At 44.3% G+C, this 17088-nt stretch overlaps 2 protein-coding genes across 2 annotated transcripts; both read right to left on the reverse strand.

Annotated features, from left to right (window-relative positions):
• Positions 1-7045: 7045 nt before the first annotated feature.
• LOC109481204 (somatostatin receptor type 5-like) lies at positions 7046-8464 on the reverse strand. The gene has a single exon (XM_019783736.1). It carries the CDS (start codon positions 8338-8340, stop codon positions 7054-7056), a length of 1287 nt encoding a protein of 428 aa, XP_019639295.1. The 5' UTR covers positions 8341-8464; the 3' UTR covers positions 7046-7053.
• A 1717-nt stretch (positions 8465-10181) lies between these two features.
• Positions 10182-15017, reverse strand: LOC109481203 (metabotropic glutamate receptor-like). Its single transcript, XM_019783735.1, has 8 exons — positions 14685-15017; positions 13699-13928; positions 13219-13435; positions 12662-12818; positions 12151-12284; positions 11488-11628; positions 11042-11233; positions 10182-10549 (listed from the first exon to the last, which is right to left on the reverse strand). Exons 1-8 carry the CDS (start codon positions 14941-14943, stop codon positions 10296-10298), a joined length of 1584 nt encoding a protein of 527 aa, XP_019639294.1. The 5' UTR covers positions 14944-15017; the 3' UTR covers positions 10182-10295.
• Between the last annotated feature and the right edge of the window lie 2071 nt (positions 15018-17088).

A 17088-nucleotide genomic window follows, 5' to 3' on the forward strand; every position in this document is an offset into this window, starting at 1 on the left:
CCCTGGCTACGGGCATGTTTTATCAGGCTTTCTTTTTTGCACTGTTTTTTTTTTACGCCAACCCAACGTAAAAGAAGCAGTGCGAAAAGGAAAGCCTGAAATCAGCCAAAACCTCTGCTTGGAGAGTAACTCGACAGGCCAACTTGCACGTCTTTGGCCACTGAGCCAATCCTCCGAGAAATTATTCCTCCTTTTAGGCCAACTTTCATCAGTAACTTCGTTGTTTTATGATTGACATGTGTTAGGTACATCATATATGGAGGTTGACATTTTTTATCGTCCAAACTCGAGGTGTGTTGGCGTTATCCTAACGTCAGTTAGACAGCTATAACATCAATATATACATTGTACAACACGCACCAGAACAAATCACAATAGAAATACAAAGAAAACTGTATAACAACTGGGTAGATTTTGAAAACTGCCAGACGAGTCAAGTACTAGTAGCACTCACACCGTTTTCTTGAATGTGTATCTGATTAATTGGATGTCTAACCCTTCATCGACGCATAATAGAAATACAGCACAATTGACGGAGGTACGGTAACAATGTTCTCTTTACTTTTGAATATAGGGCTAATGGTTTGGTTGGAACTCCTGTTGTGTGAATGACAGAACCACGTGGGTATTGACGTCATAAAAATCTTCAAGTATACGATCAAGCCAAATCTAACGGGAGAGCGTGACACAACAACAACAACTACAACAGAATGAACAAAAAATGGCTCCATTTTCAAACATAGAGACTACCATGGTAACACAAAAATTGTGTGGATGCTGCTTGAAACGTCGGACAATTTTTAAAATCTATCCAGTTGCTCACTATTTCCTTGTGTATCTCATTACCCGGATGTCTAACCTTCATCGACTTAAGATTTATTTTTCCATTTCGTAGTTTGTATTTGACTATACGAAAATTGCTGTACTCCCGGTTACAATTATGCCAGCAATTGTCCTCCTTTTAACGAACTGTAGTATTTCCGAATTGCAGAGCAAAATGTTTACATTCTGCAATATTGCAGAACACTGACAAAAAGTAAATCTACCATAAGAGGACGGATAATCCATCCATAGTCTCTTTATGATCTGCAGTGCTTTTGGCAAACAAACACTGCCATCGAGTCAAGAACATGTTGGAAACAATGACTACAAATCCATGCGTCAAACTCAGAGTCTACTCAGTACGGGGGCTTGTCACGACTCATGGAGTCTGCAGCTGGCGACAGATTTACCACCTACGTACGCCTTGTTTAACCTTTAGCACGCTGAACTAGCCATTTGGCACCAAATTTGTATTGGTTACAGGGTTAATCAGCAAGGAGAAGGTTAATGTTCCTCAGAATCAACATCCAAGCGGAGTGACTTGAACATCGTGTTATTACCATGATGGTGAAATATCAACGTTGTTCGTTGTTTTACTGGAGTCCGCAGTGTTGATGATGTAAATCACTTTTTTCCCACCAGACGTCTAACAAGGCGGGTTCAAAAACAGTCAAATACGGATATCGATAATACGGATAAAAATTGGCCAGGGTGGGGTTAATTTGCTCAAGGACTGACTCTCCTGGCCCATTATTTTCCTTTTTTGCGGATTTCATAGCAAGGCCTGGTGGAGGATAATATAATAATGAAGACCTTTATTGAACATGTTGCCCCAATGGGCTAAGCACAGGTAACATGTTCACAAAGTGACAAGCAAATTTAAACGTCTGGAATACTCAAGTACTTTCGACTTCCTCTCTCTTCTTGACAAAAAGTGTATCTACCATAAATAGGACGGATAATCCATCCATAGCCTCTTCATGACCAGCCATGCTTCTGGCAAACACTGCTATGGAGTCAAGAACATATACTGTTGGAAACAAAGACTCCAAAATGCATGCGTCAAACTTTATCGGTGTATATTCAATACGGTAGCTTGTCACGACTCGTGGAGTCGAGGCAGATTATACCACCTACGTCTTGTTTAACCTTTAGCACGCTGAGGTAGCCATTTGGCACCAGATTTGTATTGGGTACAGGGTTAATCAGCAAGGAGAAGGTTAATGTTCCTCAGAATCAACATCCAAGCGGAGTGACTTGAACATCGTGTTATTACCATGATGTTGAAATATCAACGTTGTTCGTTGTTTTACTCGAGTCCGCAGTGTTGATGATGTAAATCACTTTTTTTCCACCAGACTAACACGGAGGGTTCAAAAACAGTCAAATACGGATATCGATAATCTACATCTACATGATACGGGACAAAGTGCCTCACGGCACATCACGGATAATACGGATAAAAATTGGCCATGGTGGGGTTAATTTGCTCAAGGACTGACTCTCCTGGCCCATTATTTTCCTTTTTTTGCGTATTTCATAGCAAGGCCTGGTGGAGGATAATAATAAAAACCTTTATTGAACATTTTGCCCCAATGGGCTAAGCACAGGTAACATGTTAACAAAGTGACAAGTAAATTTAAACGTCTAGAATACTCAAGTACTTTCGACTTCCTCTCTCTTCTTGACAAAAAGTGTATCTACCATAAATAGGACGGATAATCCATCCATAGCCTCTTCATGACCAGCCATGCTTTTGGCAAACAGCCACTGATATGGAGTCAAGAACATACTGTTGGAAACAAAGACTACAAAATGCATGCGCCAAACTTTATCGGTGTATATTCAATACGGTAGTTTGTCACGACTCGTGGAGTCTTGCTGCCGCACGGATGTACCAGCTACGCCATGTTTCACTGTCTGACCGGGCCGATAATTTCCTTTTTTCGCGGAATTCACAGGAAGGCCTGGTGAGCACAAATTAACCATTCTGCTGGCTGATTTGCGCGCGTGGCAACCATGTCGAGTGCGATTCTTTCATGTCAGGAACATCTGTTTATTAGATTACCGTTCTGTAGGGGTCTGTGCGTGGGTGGCACTAGTTTCCAGCGAGTTTCCGTCACCTGCAATAATATGGAGGCGTCTTTTTACTACCAGACCACCTCTCCGTCGAACTGAAAAGAAAAATCCACCAAAACAGGCATAGATAACAGTTAAAATTTATTCCGTTTATGGGGCTAGCTAACTCCTCTAGCAAATCATTCAATCTACCCGGCTAATTTTCACTACGGTAAAAATTGTCCTGTATCTTTCTTCTTGGAGATAACCCAGTTTGCTCGATTTCTATGTACGTTTGGGTATCACGTTGTTGAAAGCAAGGAGTGCCTTTGCCTACCGGATTGTTGCAGTTATTTTTCGTGGTTTTCCTTTGATCCGTCAGAATCATCAGCTTTGTAGTCGGGCGCAGCTTGTGGTGCCGTGTGTACGTGTGCGTCGTCCTGCGCAAGTCGAGGATATAGCCCACCTGAAGAGTCGGTGAGCGCTAAAGGGCATTCTCGGCCGGATACAAGCAGATCTTGCTGTAAGGCAGTATCAAATTGGCAAGAAAGTATCAACTGGCAAAGCATCAACTAGTACTATTTGGTTGGCGAAATTAATTAAAAAGATACTCGTACAAAAAAGAAAACCATATGGCCGGCTAACTCTTTTCCATATTTCGGTCTACTACTCGTACTATTTCACACCTACCACCAATACAGACTGCCTGCGTTATACGATCTCTCACTGTCAGTGGTTAATTGGCATCAAGGGTGTTAGAAAGGTTATCTTGTACGAGGGGTGTTCAAAAAGTTCTCGGCCTCACCTAGAAAACGTCAGGGCAGTAAAATTTTTCTTACACTATTTTTTAATATAGTCCTCTCTAACTGCAATGCACTTGGTCCAGTGATGTTCCAGCTTTATTTTCCCATTGTGGAAGAAGGTTGCATCTGGACCCCCCAGACTGGCCTATACCGCATAGATGACGTCATCATTACCATCAAAACGTTAACCACATAAGTGGAACTTGAGTTTAGGAAACAGGTAGAAGTCCAAGGGTGCTAGTTCAGGTGAATTGGAAGGGTGGGGTTAGACTTCAAAGCCAAATTCGTTTGCTGCTGCCACTGACCCCTGTGCTGTGAGGACAGGTGCATTTTCATCACGTCAGCTCGGAGCTTTCCTCTCCTTTTCTCTTTGACTGTTGTACTCAACTGTCGCAATTCTGTTGAATAGTACTCCCCATTGATGCTTTAACCTCTTCGCATGTAGTCAATTATGATTACTTCCTTACTGTCCCAGGAAACAGAGGCAAAAACCCTGTCAACGGACGAAAGTCGCTAAAACTTCTTTTGGGGGCGGGAAAAATTCTTCATCCATTGTTTGCTCTGCTGTTTTGATTCGGGCTGAAAGTGGTGAATCCAGCTCTTCTTGGGTTACAAATCTTTGAGGAAATTGCATGGATTGGACTGAATTCGTTCCTTGAAATGTCCAGCCTGTTTAACTTCTGATGTTCAAAAAACATTAGAGGCACCCACCATGCAGACAGTTTTTTCATCCCCAGGATGTTCGACAAAACATTGTGAACTGAGTCATAACACAGGGCAAAGAACATGCTACATGTTGGACAGTCTCAAATCTGTCATTCACTACCATGTGGGGGATGGCCTCAACTGGATTGTCCGTGGTGCTGATTTGTGGCATCCTGACATATGTTCATCTTTTGTGCTCTCCTTGCCGCGCTTATAGCTAGTAACCCACTTCTTTATAGTTGAATAAGAAGGGGAGTCATTACCAAGTGTCTTGACCATGTGTTTATGGATGTCCTTAGGAGACATCCTTTTTTATCGATACACTTGATCAGTGCTCACGCGTCTGTTGCGGCCATTTTGTGATTTTCCCTCACCCGCCCCAGTTTCACGGGGCATCACGTGCTTATTAATGAATATAAAAATTTGAATTTTTGTGTTCAGTGATGTAAGACGTCATAGTATACAGCTATATCAAAGAATAGGAGTTTGACCTTTATTTTCTAGGTGAGGCCGAGAACTTTTTGAACACCCCTCGTACAATACGTTTTGAGATGACTGAGGACTCAAGGATACAACCTGACAAATTAGGATTGATTTGCGTTCTTCATGTTACTTTTGGAAGCTGACCCCAGTCTTTTCGAACTCTATGTTACGTTTATATAACAAGCGTCCCTGTGCCATGTTGCGAAACGAACAGAAGATACCTTTCTTGCCTCCTGGAGTTTTTCGGTTCTTCTCGCGTGGTTTTTCTTTGATCCAGCCTTTGTAGTCGAGCGTAGCTTGCGGTGCAGACTTGTGTGACGTCATGGCAATTCTAGATTAATAGCTCGCCCGCCGAGCGCTAATAGACATTTTCGGCCGAGTTTGGAAAAAAAAGGAGTAGAAATTGGCCAGATTAAGGACATTATACACAGATGTCCTTGGCCAGATAGACTAAGCTAAATAATAAAGCAGAGGAGTTAGCCGGTCATAAGAGTACACTTGCAACCATACTCTTCTGTCACATCATTAAGTCCATTTCCGTCTTCTACCATTTCCCACCAGCCACGTACAGACTGTCCGTATCATACGATCTCCCGCTGTCAATGGTTGCTAATTGGCATCTCAGGGGACCGGTATCGCCGAGAGCGCGATTTAATCAGGTTAACTTTAGACCGGCGGCCGGACCCACTTTTGTCGCTCGTGTCAACTTTCATATCGGATAACGTCTGAACGGTTTGAGCTAGATCAGCAGAACTACCAAAGCTATAGTGGGTTTTCCTAAAGCTGGCGACAACTTTATATTATGAGCTTGGCTATGAAATTTTTGTGTTGCTCTGACTGGCAACGAGTTTCTCACAGGCCTAGGGCTAGGCACATTTGCAGTCAGTATTCTTTTAACGAATTAACCCTTTATGTCTTTATGCCGTTTTTTTTTTTGTTAATTTTTTTTTATCTCATTATGTGTAAGTGGTAGCGTTGAAATAAACTTGAGTGCGCTACCACTTTGTGCTGTACCATCTTCCTTAATGTATGGACAATAAAAATACGTTTTGAAGTGACAGAACTAGAACTATGTATATTCAGCTTCAACAAACAACATAAGCGTTGGCATCTGACATTTAACATTTTTATTTTCCTCTTTTTCCATCACAAAGTCAATATCTCAAATGCATTACAAAGTTCCGTACACAATTCCAACAACTGACCCTGCAAATACTTTCAATATACATCATTAACAACAAGAAACACCAGAATAAGTGTTTTAAATATGGCACATATATGCTACTTTTTATATCCGTAAATGAACATTTTCTTCTTTTTTACATCACAAACTCAATATCTCAAATGCATTACAAAGTTCCTTACACAATTCCAACAACTGACCCTGCAAATACTTTCAATATACATCATTAACAACAAGAAACACCAAAATGGCAAATATGTTATTTTTTTATATCTGTAAATGACCATTTTCCTCTTTTTACATCACAAAGTCAATATCTCAAATGCATTTACAAAGTTCCGTACACAATTCCAACAACTGACCCTGCAAATACTTTCAATATACATCATTAACAACAAGAAACACCAAAATGGCAAATATGTTATTTTTTTATATCTGTAAATGACCATTTTCCTCTTTTTACATCACAAAGTCAATATCTCAAATGCATTTACAAAGTTCCGTACACAATTCCAGCAACTGACCCTACAAATACTTTCAATATACATCATTAACAACAAGAAACAACAGAATAAGTGTTTTGAAAATATCAAATGTTATTTTTTTACATCTGTAAATGACCATTTTCTTCTTTTTTCATCACAAAGTCAATATCTCAAATGCATTACAAAGTTCCGTACACAATTCCAACAACTGACCCTGCAAATACTTTCAATATACATCATTAACAACAAGAAACATTAGAACAAAAATGGCTAATATACTATTTTTTTACATTTTTAAATGCCCAGGCATCCTCGTACACATTGATAAACTAGAATATGCATACATGTATATATCTTCTGATGTTACAAATTGTATCCTCTTTCTTAGTCTATAAATGATCTGACTGTTCAAAGAGAAATTGTGACATTGTAATGAAGTGGATGGTACAATAATGCACTCAGTCTGACTTTCAGACAAAGCACATCTCTATCAATCTGATTTCTTTCCAATGTCCTAGACCGTTGTTTCGATCATGGCAGTAGCCACATGTGGAACAGTTGCACGGTTTACCTCACATCTCTCTTCCTCGAAGAATACGTCTTCCTGCGGCTGGCGCCTTCTTGTCGCGGCGACGCGCGCGTCTCTCTCGCGGTCGGCCCGCTGTCTGTCGGCGGCGTCGTCCCGGTTCAGACACAGCGCGGCCCGGCAGCTGTCGCGAAACTTCTGGCTGGTGAACACGTAGAGGACGGGGTTGGCGCAGGAGTTGGCGTACGACAGGATCATGGCGATGTGGAACGCTGCCATGGTCGGCTTCTGCGGCAGGTCCGTGCTCAGGTTCAGCAGCTGGCAGACGTGGAACGGCAGCCAGCACACCACGAACGTCACCACCAGGGCTGTCACGGTCTTGGTCACCTTGTTCCGCATGTTGACGGCGATGCGTGCCACCGCGGCGTTTGCCGGCGTGTTGCGGCGGAGGTGACGGACCACCGACGCGTACGACCCGCTGATGACCAACAGGGGGACCACGAACCCCATGGTGAAGGTGTACGACGTGAAGGCCTGGAACCAGAACGTGAAACTGTCCTCAGGCCAGTCCAGCATGCACATGTAGTTCCCGTTCCCCAGCGGGAGGGTATCGCTGACGACCATGACGGGGATGCTGAGCAGGACGGCCGCGAGCCACACGCCCAGGCAGACGGCGGTGGCGACCTTCGGGCGGCGCCAGTGGGAGTGCGTGTTGGCGCGGACGGTGGCCAGGTAGCGGTCCACGCTCAGCACGGCCAGGTTGAACACCGTGGTGAACATGTTCATGGCGTCCATGGACAGGACGATCTTACACGCGGCCCTGCCGAACACCCACCGCTTCATGGCCGAGGAGGCGGAGATGAAGGGGATCCCCAGCATGAAGAGCGCGTCGGCCAGCGCCAGGTTCAGGATGTAGTAGTACGTAGCGTCCTTCATCTTCGTGTGTCCCAGCAGCGTGTAGATCACCAGCAGGTTCCCGAGGAAACCCACCACCGCCACCGTCCCGTACAGTATGGGGCCTGCGATTTCGGTGATTGGGTCCGTGTCCAGCTGCGGCGTCGACAGAACGTCGTCCGTCCAGTTCCAACTGCTCCAGTTGTAGTCGCCGAAAGTGTAGTTACTCATGGCAGCGAGGATGTCTTCACACAGCGGCAGCGTCTGGAGATCGTCCGTGCCGTCCGCACATCCCCAGTCTTCCGTCGCCAAGTCATCGGCCCAGTCTTCCGTCGTCAAGTCAAAGGCCCAGTCTTCCGTCGTAAAGTCGAAGATACTCATGGTGGCGGAGTGCTTTAGAAGATGCAAGAGAACCGCTAGAGTACTGTACGGGCAGCTCTGAGGCGAGTGCTGTTGTTGAGTGAAAGTCTCTTGTCGCGGTGCGGTGTTCTCTCAGTACGACACGGTTCCGAATTCAGCCCGCAACGAGTCAATCAGAACTGCGATGTTCGGGCTTTTTCTCTGACTAATTTAAAGGCCGATCAACTGACCTGTCAATCACACAATCACAGTGCACACACGACGCCATATATGGCTCGGACGTCGTCACGGGTTCTGATTGGTCGTCCTATGCACGAAGAACTAATGAGCTTGAAAAACAAGCATTATCGACGCTAAACATTACTGCAGGGCTTTAAAACCGGCACAAACTGGTCTTGACTAGATCGTCTTATTATATGTATCTCGATTGTATTGCGACACCTACGCTGCTATACTTCAAAAGGGCAATGAATGTCTAATACGTATGAATCTTTGAAGTAGTCACACGTGATGACTGATTTTCGCACTTTTAGATGATGATAATATTTGTAATCTGAGTGCTTTGTCGTTGAATAGCAAAGCTCTTTATTCACAACTGTTAGAGCCGACGTTTCCTTGACCGTCAGGGCAATTATGAGTTGTTCTCTGTCACTGAATCTAGGTGTTGCTCAGCTCCTCTGGGTGTTGCTGGTTCACTTAACACTGAAACTAGATGTTAGTGCTAACAATCCTGTCCTAACGTAAAGTAAATGTGACATACGTAGACTCAACCGTAATGTAACTGTGGCCTACGTCGACTCTTGTTAATAAGGGCTGGCGTATAATAGATCTTGTTAAGGGCCATTTTATTTCAGGGCCATTGCATTGGTGAGGGCCCAAAACCGGAACACAATTTAGTCCCTATGCTTGTTAATGTATGTTGAAAATCCTTTTTTCTAAAATTGTGGTCCAGTTTGGATAATAATTCCGGGCTAGAAGTAACAGGTAGGGTCTAACCTTTAGATTTGCAACTGGATTTTAATTGGCGGTCTTCTGCACGAAGAACCAATGACCTTGTGAAACAAGCCTCCGCGTCATACATACGTTTTTACCGCAGGGTGTTAACGGCAAGGCTCTCGACAAGGTCTTCTTTTCATGTCTCTAATGAATCGCTCACAGCACACTGGTATACTTCAAAAGGGCAATTCGTACCTAATACTTACTTAATATGAATCTTTAGGGTATGCCGATGGACCATTTAGTTATCATTACTGATTTATAAGGAAGCCTTTGAATGATTTGAATTTCATAAAAGTGATTTGTGATGTTTGTTAGCTTTTATGAATACAAACAGATGTAGCCATGGTTCTGTAACAAACAGACGAAGCCATGGTTCTGTAACAAACAGACGGAGCGGTTCTGAAACAAACAGACGGAGCGGTTCTGTAACAAACAGACGGAGCGGTTCTGTAACAAACAGACGAAGCTAAGCCATGGTTCTGTAACAAACAGACATAGTCATGGTTCTGACTTGTCTGATTTGTGTGTATTTAATGTGCATAACGATGATAATGTTACAAGCAAAATCTTACAAATGCTTAGGTCACAATACAGGTGACCAATCCGGGGCCTGGACGGGCAGTTCGCGTAAAATGAACAATTCATATCAATATTCCCAGATAGTAATCATGATTAGTTTTCTTTTCAACATTTTTTTTTTTGTTGTTTGTTTCTTGTCTTTTGTAGCTTTTGTGGTCAGACATAGCGCATAGCGCTTCGGCAGAACTTCTCATACTAGTATAATATCGTATTCGCGCATATATTGTTAAAACATCCCAACTGTAGTTTTCAAATGTTATGTCGGAAAAGATATCATCTGCGCATGCAACAGGCAAAATTCTGATACAACGTTTACCAAACATTTAACAAAAACCATGAAAAGTCAGGGTTTCGCGCAGGCGCAGTACGTCCTGCTGACGTGCTCCAATTACATCGCTTCAGCTATCTACGTCATCGACATCTTCGCTCTCATTGGTCGGTTCACAGGCTGAGAGGTCTTGATTGGCCCGTTGTCCCTCGGGACAGTGCTCACACGTGACGTCGTCCTTCAGATACTCCCCCGGGGCACACCGCACACACAGCCAACAGCAGGCGTCACCCGTCTGGGACACCTTCCTGTGGCCAGCGGGGCAGGGGTCGCTACACACCGACCTGGGGATTCCGCCTTCCCGTAACATCACTTCTTCTTCTTCTTCATCATCCGGGGAAGAAGTGGCGTTCTTCTTCTCCTCGGCGTCCCCTGGCCATTGGATGTCCTGTGGGTTTAGGCTGAGAGGGTGAGAAGAGAAGCCGTCCCACTGGCCCACGGTGTGAAAGCGGGCGTCTCCGTCTTGGTTGTGGACGGAAAAGACGCTGTATCGTCCCGGAACCCTCCGGGTGGAGTCAAAGCTAACCTCATCGCGACTGTCCACTGTGGATAGGAACAATATAGTTATTCTCACCATAGAGACTATCCAGAATAACTCTAACACCAACACAATCAGACATAGAACTAGACAGGCACGGGTTTGGGTACAAATGTCAATGTATCTGCCGTCGAGCTTAGAAAATCTGCATTTATTTTGAATTTATCAATTATTTGTGACACATGAAATGCCATGGAATTCAAGTTTATACAAATGATTTAAACACTACTAGTTCAACGCAACACACTTCCATACAATTGTGACATACGTCCGCGTACCTCCAGAGGTAACGTTGGCGATGAACTTGGTCAGAATGTCTGTATCCTGCCGGAGCTTCACGTCGCACGGCCGGCGGCCACTGCGGGGACACACGGCCTGCTGCATGTCGTGTGCCGCCCTGGCCACCGCCCTGACCGCCGCTAGAACCCCGCGGACCCACTCGTGCTGGGAGACGGTGACGTCCTCTTCCCCTGGTACGGAGGTATCAAAGGAATATATCACTCATATCTGTGTCTCTAATGAGACACAAAGTCCCGTATACATCTGGGCATATACAAATTAGATACATAGTCCAGTATACATCTGGGTAGAAATAGTATGCACTAATATAGTAGTATACACAAATAGATTACAATCAGTTTTACACCACACACCTGCATGGATGTGTTAAAATCAAACTTAGGAAATGGCAGTCGAAACTTTACATTGCAATTGAGCATTTTACCTGTACAAACGCATGGATCACCTGCGCCCCCTTGCGAGAGTGACTCGGAAACGCACTGGATGTGATGCTCCCAGTACTCCCCGAACCACGGGTTCCTCCTGTTGTTGTGGGGTCTTAGTTTGGAGAAATACTCTGCAAACTCTGCGGTTTGAAACAGAAAACAACCGCTACAAAACTAAATCCATATACAGAAGACATTACAAGGTATATTTATCCTACAGTGCAATACGTTTGAAGTGAAAATGTAATGTGCTTCTTGCAGCAACTTAGGAAAATAATTCTGAATCTAATTCTTACCTTCTCAACTTTGGGTACTGTGCAGTCGATTCGTACTGTTATTGTATATACTTTTAGTTTAGACAAGGACGTTATTCTTGGTTTAGATATACTAGTACACTTCCCCGAGTAGCCTTTAACATGGCGTTTACGACAGAATTAATGCGTTCTCTACCATTTTCACGACATCATGACGCGAGCTAGGACAGTATCAATGACCAAGTACTAGTACGCCAAAAAACAGTTACTCAAGCAACTGGATATGATTTTGAAAACGTCAGACGTTTCAGCTAGTATCCACTAGCTTTCGTCAGTGACTGAGAGACCAGAGGGGAAAACAGGTTTATAAGCACAACCTATTGATTGGACCAAGTACTAGTACTTCACCTTTCAGCATAGCCGAGTCTTGATCATGATCATGAGCCAGAGTGATGACGCTCTCGCCGCGGCTGGACCTCAGGACGTCCTTACTGTGCCACGTCTCTCCGCCAAGCCACACAAACCGTCCCGCAGCGCCCAGCCTGCACCAAAACAACTGTGAGTTTGACAAAGAAAGAAACAAACATATCTACCGACATATAAATAATCAGGGCTAGGACAGAAATTAACTGTGCAGGGTTGGATGGTCACTCATACAATCCTCGGCTCCCGAATTCCCGCGTGTCAACCTCTAATATCTGCTGGCTCCCGGCCAGATTCTGAACCTTCAAGTTAGTTCACCCCATTTCCTGTGTCTGACATTTTGATCTCCTGTAATTCTTCCTTCTATCCATGTGCTGCAAACCTACTTTGTGTTCAGACAACCATACACACAAACCGACAACAGACAAGCCCACCCAAAACAATACTTCCAGACTGAACGGCAGACTGTGGTACCTTGGAACATCATGGCGCCCACCTTTTCGCGGCTGCCAGAAGACTGCTGGCCTGTCGGGCTGTAGTGAACACCACCACTCCCACTGCGCGTGGGTACCGCAGGAGCTGCTGTACCACCCGGTCTATGTCAGCTGAGTCAGCATCGTGTGGTATCCTCAGTTGACTTGCGATGCAAATACCTTGGCGGAAGTGAAGAAAACAAAGGTAGCAATTCGTTTGTTTTCCTATTCTTTATGAACTACAATATTAACTCTAGAGTCGTCGGTGAAGGTTAGACATCCATGATGCACAAGAAACTTTCTCAAGCAACTGGATGGGCTGGTGGTTCGGAAAACTGTCATCAGACGTTCCAAGTAGCATCCACTACTTTTTGTCATTGTCTATTTCGTAGTGGATGCTACTTGAAACGTCTGAAACTTTAAACTCTATCCAATTGCTTGAGTAACAGTTTTCTTGTGAAGTCCAGAGGAGTCTTTCTACACCGATTTTCTGCCTCCTTGTACAAGTATCAATCATACTTTATCATTCAGTTCACCCATGTTTCATTCTTCTTGTGCCTTTAAATCAGAAAACCTTTACCTCTTCCAGATTTCTTAGCCTCCTCTTGAAAGGCCTGTGCGTTCTGTTGGTAGTACCTCCCGTCAGTAACGACCAGAGACACGTAGTTCCAGCCTAACGTCTGGACGATGGCGGACAAGATGGCGGCCTGGGTTGTCTCGGACGGCGCCGACTGGAAAAGGTACTCAAACTCCGGTACGAGATCGGACGTCGCGGCTGAGAAGGATATCTGAGGCACCTTGAGAAATACAGGAAAATCAGTATAGCCTACAACAGACTTATCGAAGCTAAAAAAAATTAGTTATCAACGTAAATATTTGTGACGGAGACTGGCTAAAATATCTAGATTATTGTAATAAACTGAACAAGAAAGTGCTTGATCGGGCAATTTGACTCCATCCGTTGCGTTCATCAACATAAAGCCATTCGTGTTGAATTAATCGCCTATAGAATGGCATACATACTCTTTCCAATTGGTTGAAAACATGTTATTTTGTGTACCTTGAAGAACCCCAGGAGCTCTGCGACCACCGGCAGCGCCTCCTGGCGGCTGGCGGGCCCGATGACACAGACCGGGCGTTTGTGCGCGTGCCTGCGGTGGAGAGGCACGGACCCGTCCGCACACATGGCGTCCTCTGTCCCTCCAGCCGTGTGCACGAACGTCATGGCCGCCTGTACGCTCCGGGACGGGTCCATGCACGTGTCCAGGACATGCACGCCTAGGCTGATGTCTATAAACGTACGGGATAATGCAAATTGACATACCACTCAACAAGCTGTAGGTCTTTACTCAGACATTTAATGAAAGTTGACATTTTGATACAAATACAAGCAGTTTGTACGGAAAGTTACACTGTGGAACACTTTTTCTATCATATGCCATAAACACGAATTGTATTGCTTGAATGTTTGGATATTTGCATGTGATGCGATGGATGTAAGTAGACAGAGTACTTCAGTATACTAGTATGTAATAAAAATATATTTATAGATATCGTTTTTTTTTAATGCTTGCAATTGAAATTTCGAATATTTAGGACTATGTAAGAAATTTTCATTCAAATGGCATTCCGGCTCACTCCGACTTCAGCTGTAGTGTGAAGGTAATATAAGTAGGGTTTCTCGAATGTGACACTATTCTCCTATTCTTTATTCCGTCTTGTTCTGCTTGACTCCTGTTGGTTCAGAATAAGTGTGAAAAGGGACCTTACTTGGGAGAAGCGAACTCTCCCTATTGACCTTGTCGACGGCGAACAGCATGGCCTCCAGAGCCTGTATCCCGGGTACCGACACGTGTATGGTACATACATGTGTAATATATCAGAGAATAAATGTGAAGTGGGCCTTACTTGGGAGAAGCGAACTTGCCCTGTTGACCTTGTCGATAGCGAACAGCATGGCCTCCAGAGCCTGTATCCCGGGTACCGACACGTGTATGGTACATACATGTGTAATATATCAGAGAATAAATGTGAAATGGGCCTTACTTGGGAGAAGCGAACTCTCCCTGTTGACCTTGTCGACAGCGAACAGCATGGCCTCCAGAGCCTGTATCCCGGGTACCGACACATGTCCGCACGTCCCGTTCGGCCAGGCGGCGTGCAGCGGGAACAGTCCGCCCAGCACGAGGTCTCCCCCCAGCAGAACGTGCTTCTCCCCGTGTTCCCGGGACGATCCGACGCCCAGGAGGGAGAAACAGCAAGCTGAGACCAGTACCAAGCACAGACTGAATCTCACCCCAGCCATGGTGCTTTCTTGCCTCGCAGTCACCTTCGTTGTGCGATTTTGAGGCCCTAGAATGTTCAGTCAACTTGTGACAGAACCATTAAGGATCTAAGGAAACGTTTTCCCTAATAAGACGGCTGAATTTTGCAAGACACATAGACGACAGTCCCAAGAATGCACGTACGACCGTACTACGGCATATATGTCCGATCCCTTACCCTGGCCCAATTGGTACCAGCATTGGTGTTGGTGTCGTAGTGTCCTTGTTCCCCGGAACTATGACAAGCAAACTTGCTAATTTGGAAATGCCGAGCTCCCTCAACCATATGGTTCACCCGGCCAGGGCCATTTTATGCACAATTTCGACCTAACTACGCGTAAAATAGCTGTCTCTTCGCGTCATCAGCTGTCACTGAGTAGACATAATCAAATGTCGATCATGATCTGTATTTCATGATTTAATCAATATATAATCTGACACCCCAACATACATGGGGAAGCATTTCCCTCAAATAAACAGAAATAACATGTCAAATTGTTAACTACCTAAGCCATGTTTGCAACGACCCTAACGTTTTTGACAGAAACCGTTTTCACCCAGGATATTGACAGTCCTCCAAGAACCGACAGACATGAAAAATGCAGACACGACGAAATGTCACCGGTACAGAGTTCGATCCGCCCTGTCGGGGGAAAGACGTACGATGTCACAGGAGATGCATGTAATTGTCATGTATGTACCACGAAATGACCTACATCACACGGTAATGGCAGGCCGTCCGTAGTCCCATCATATGCCATAACCATACGCCGTCCCATATAGGGACATAAGGCCTGGGAATAAAATATTGTGTTTCCGACCGACCGACCGTTGGCAAGTTGAACTATCTGAAATCTAAATTTTTAACAATCTGATATGCTATTTCACTATTTGCTGAAGCAAACTTTTATTAATATTGAGAAAGTATAAGTAGGATGGGAGAGAGAGAGAGAGAGAGAGAGAGAGAGAGTGTGTGTGAGTGAGTGAGTGAGTGAGTGAGTGAGTGAGTGAGTGAGTAAGTGAATGAGTAAGTGAATGAGTGAGTGAGTGAGTGAGTGAGTGAGTGAGTGAGTGAGTGAGTGAGTGAGTGAGTGAGTGAGTGAGTGAGTGAGTGAGTGAGTGAGTGAGTGATAAGTAGGATGAAATATTTGCCCCTTTCCCACAAGCAAACGGAGGGACGGGTCCTGGAGATACGAGAGCCCTGGTCCTGATACATATTAGTTGTACATTTTTAACTCTATTGTTGGATAACACAGCCAAAACCTACAAAAAGAGAGAATTCCTACCTACCGATCCTACTTTTTTTTCAGGACTGAAATCAGAAACACAACATTTTTTCCCTCGGCCTTGTCTCTGAGCGCGGCGAAAAATGACCACACGTGGATTATGCATGTATGTGGAAATAACACTAAAGAGTAGGAAATAGCAGTACAGAGAGTAATGCCCAGCCTGACCCGGACAAGTACTTATTATGGTTAGTGCCGTGTAATTCACCGTGTAATGACCTGCCATTTCGGATGCACGACTGGGGATGTTACCAGCCGGCTCGCTTGGTGTATGTACAACTCTCCACACGCCTGTCTTATCACAAAAACACGACAAAACTTTCAACCTTTTGATTCTTTATTACACATCATTATTTCTATAAATCATTATAAAAGTTGAAACACCATCACTGTAATCGTTTTGATTTTGAACGTATGATTGTATTTTCGCGACTGGTTATAAAAGATAATTTCAATTCACCACTTACATTCCATCTCCTCATATGGTCTGACCGAGAAGAAATAGGCCGAGAATGAAACATGTCTGTCCGTACGTCCATTATTCATGATCATGAAGTAACAGGAAGGGTTTTATCTGGTCTATCCGAACATCCGCTTCGTCCTTAGAATGACCGAAGGAACGATCGATCAACGGGGTAATTGGCTGCACGACTTCAGTGCGCTGTTCCGTCTGCTGCAGTTTTGGTGTAAACTGCTAGGTGGCCTTTCCTGTTTTTCTGGCATGTACATACAAGATGGTAGGTACGTTTTACATTTTGCCAAATAAGAAGCAGAGTTGTGTTTCATCAGTTACTAAATACAGACAAAATTTATCTTGACTATAGTAGGTAATCCGGAAAA

This window comes from Branchiostoma belcheri, unplaced genomic scaffold (genome assembly GCF_001625305.1).
Source record: "Branchiostoma belcheri isolate BF01 breed outbred unplaced genomic scaffold, Haploidv18h27 scaffold54, whole genome shotgun sequence".
NCBI classification, from domain to species: Eukaryota; Metazoa; Chordata; class Leptocardii; order Amphioxiformes; family Branchiostomatidae; genus Branchiostoma; species Branchiostoma belcheri.

Bases quoted from the DNA above. Each gene is read 5' to 3' on its own strand.
- LOC109481204 (XM_019783736.1), bottom strand. From the start codon at position 8,340: ATGAGTATCTTCGACTTTACGACGGAAGACTGGGCCTTTGACTTGACG.
- LOC109481203 (XM_019783735.1), bottom strand. From the start codon at position 14,943: ATGGCTGGGGTGAGATTCAGTCTGTGCTTGGTACTGGTCTCAGCTTGC. The intron at 13,929-14,684 runs GTAAGGCCCATT...GTACGTTTATAG, and splicing joins GGAGAGTTCGCTTCTCCCAA to ACATCAGCCTAGGCGTGCAT. The intron at 10,550-11,041 runs GTACGCGGACGT...CGGATGATGAAG, and splicing joins CGCCAACGTTACCTCTGGAG to AAGAAGAAGAAGTGATGTTA.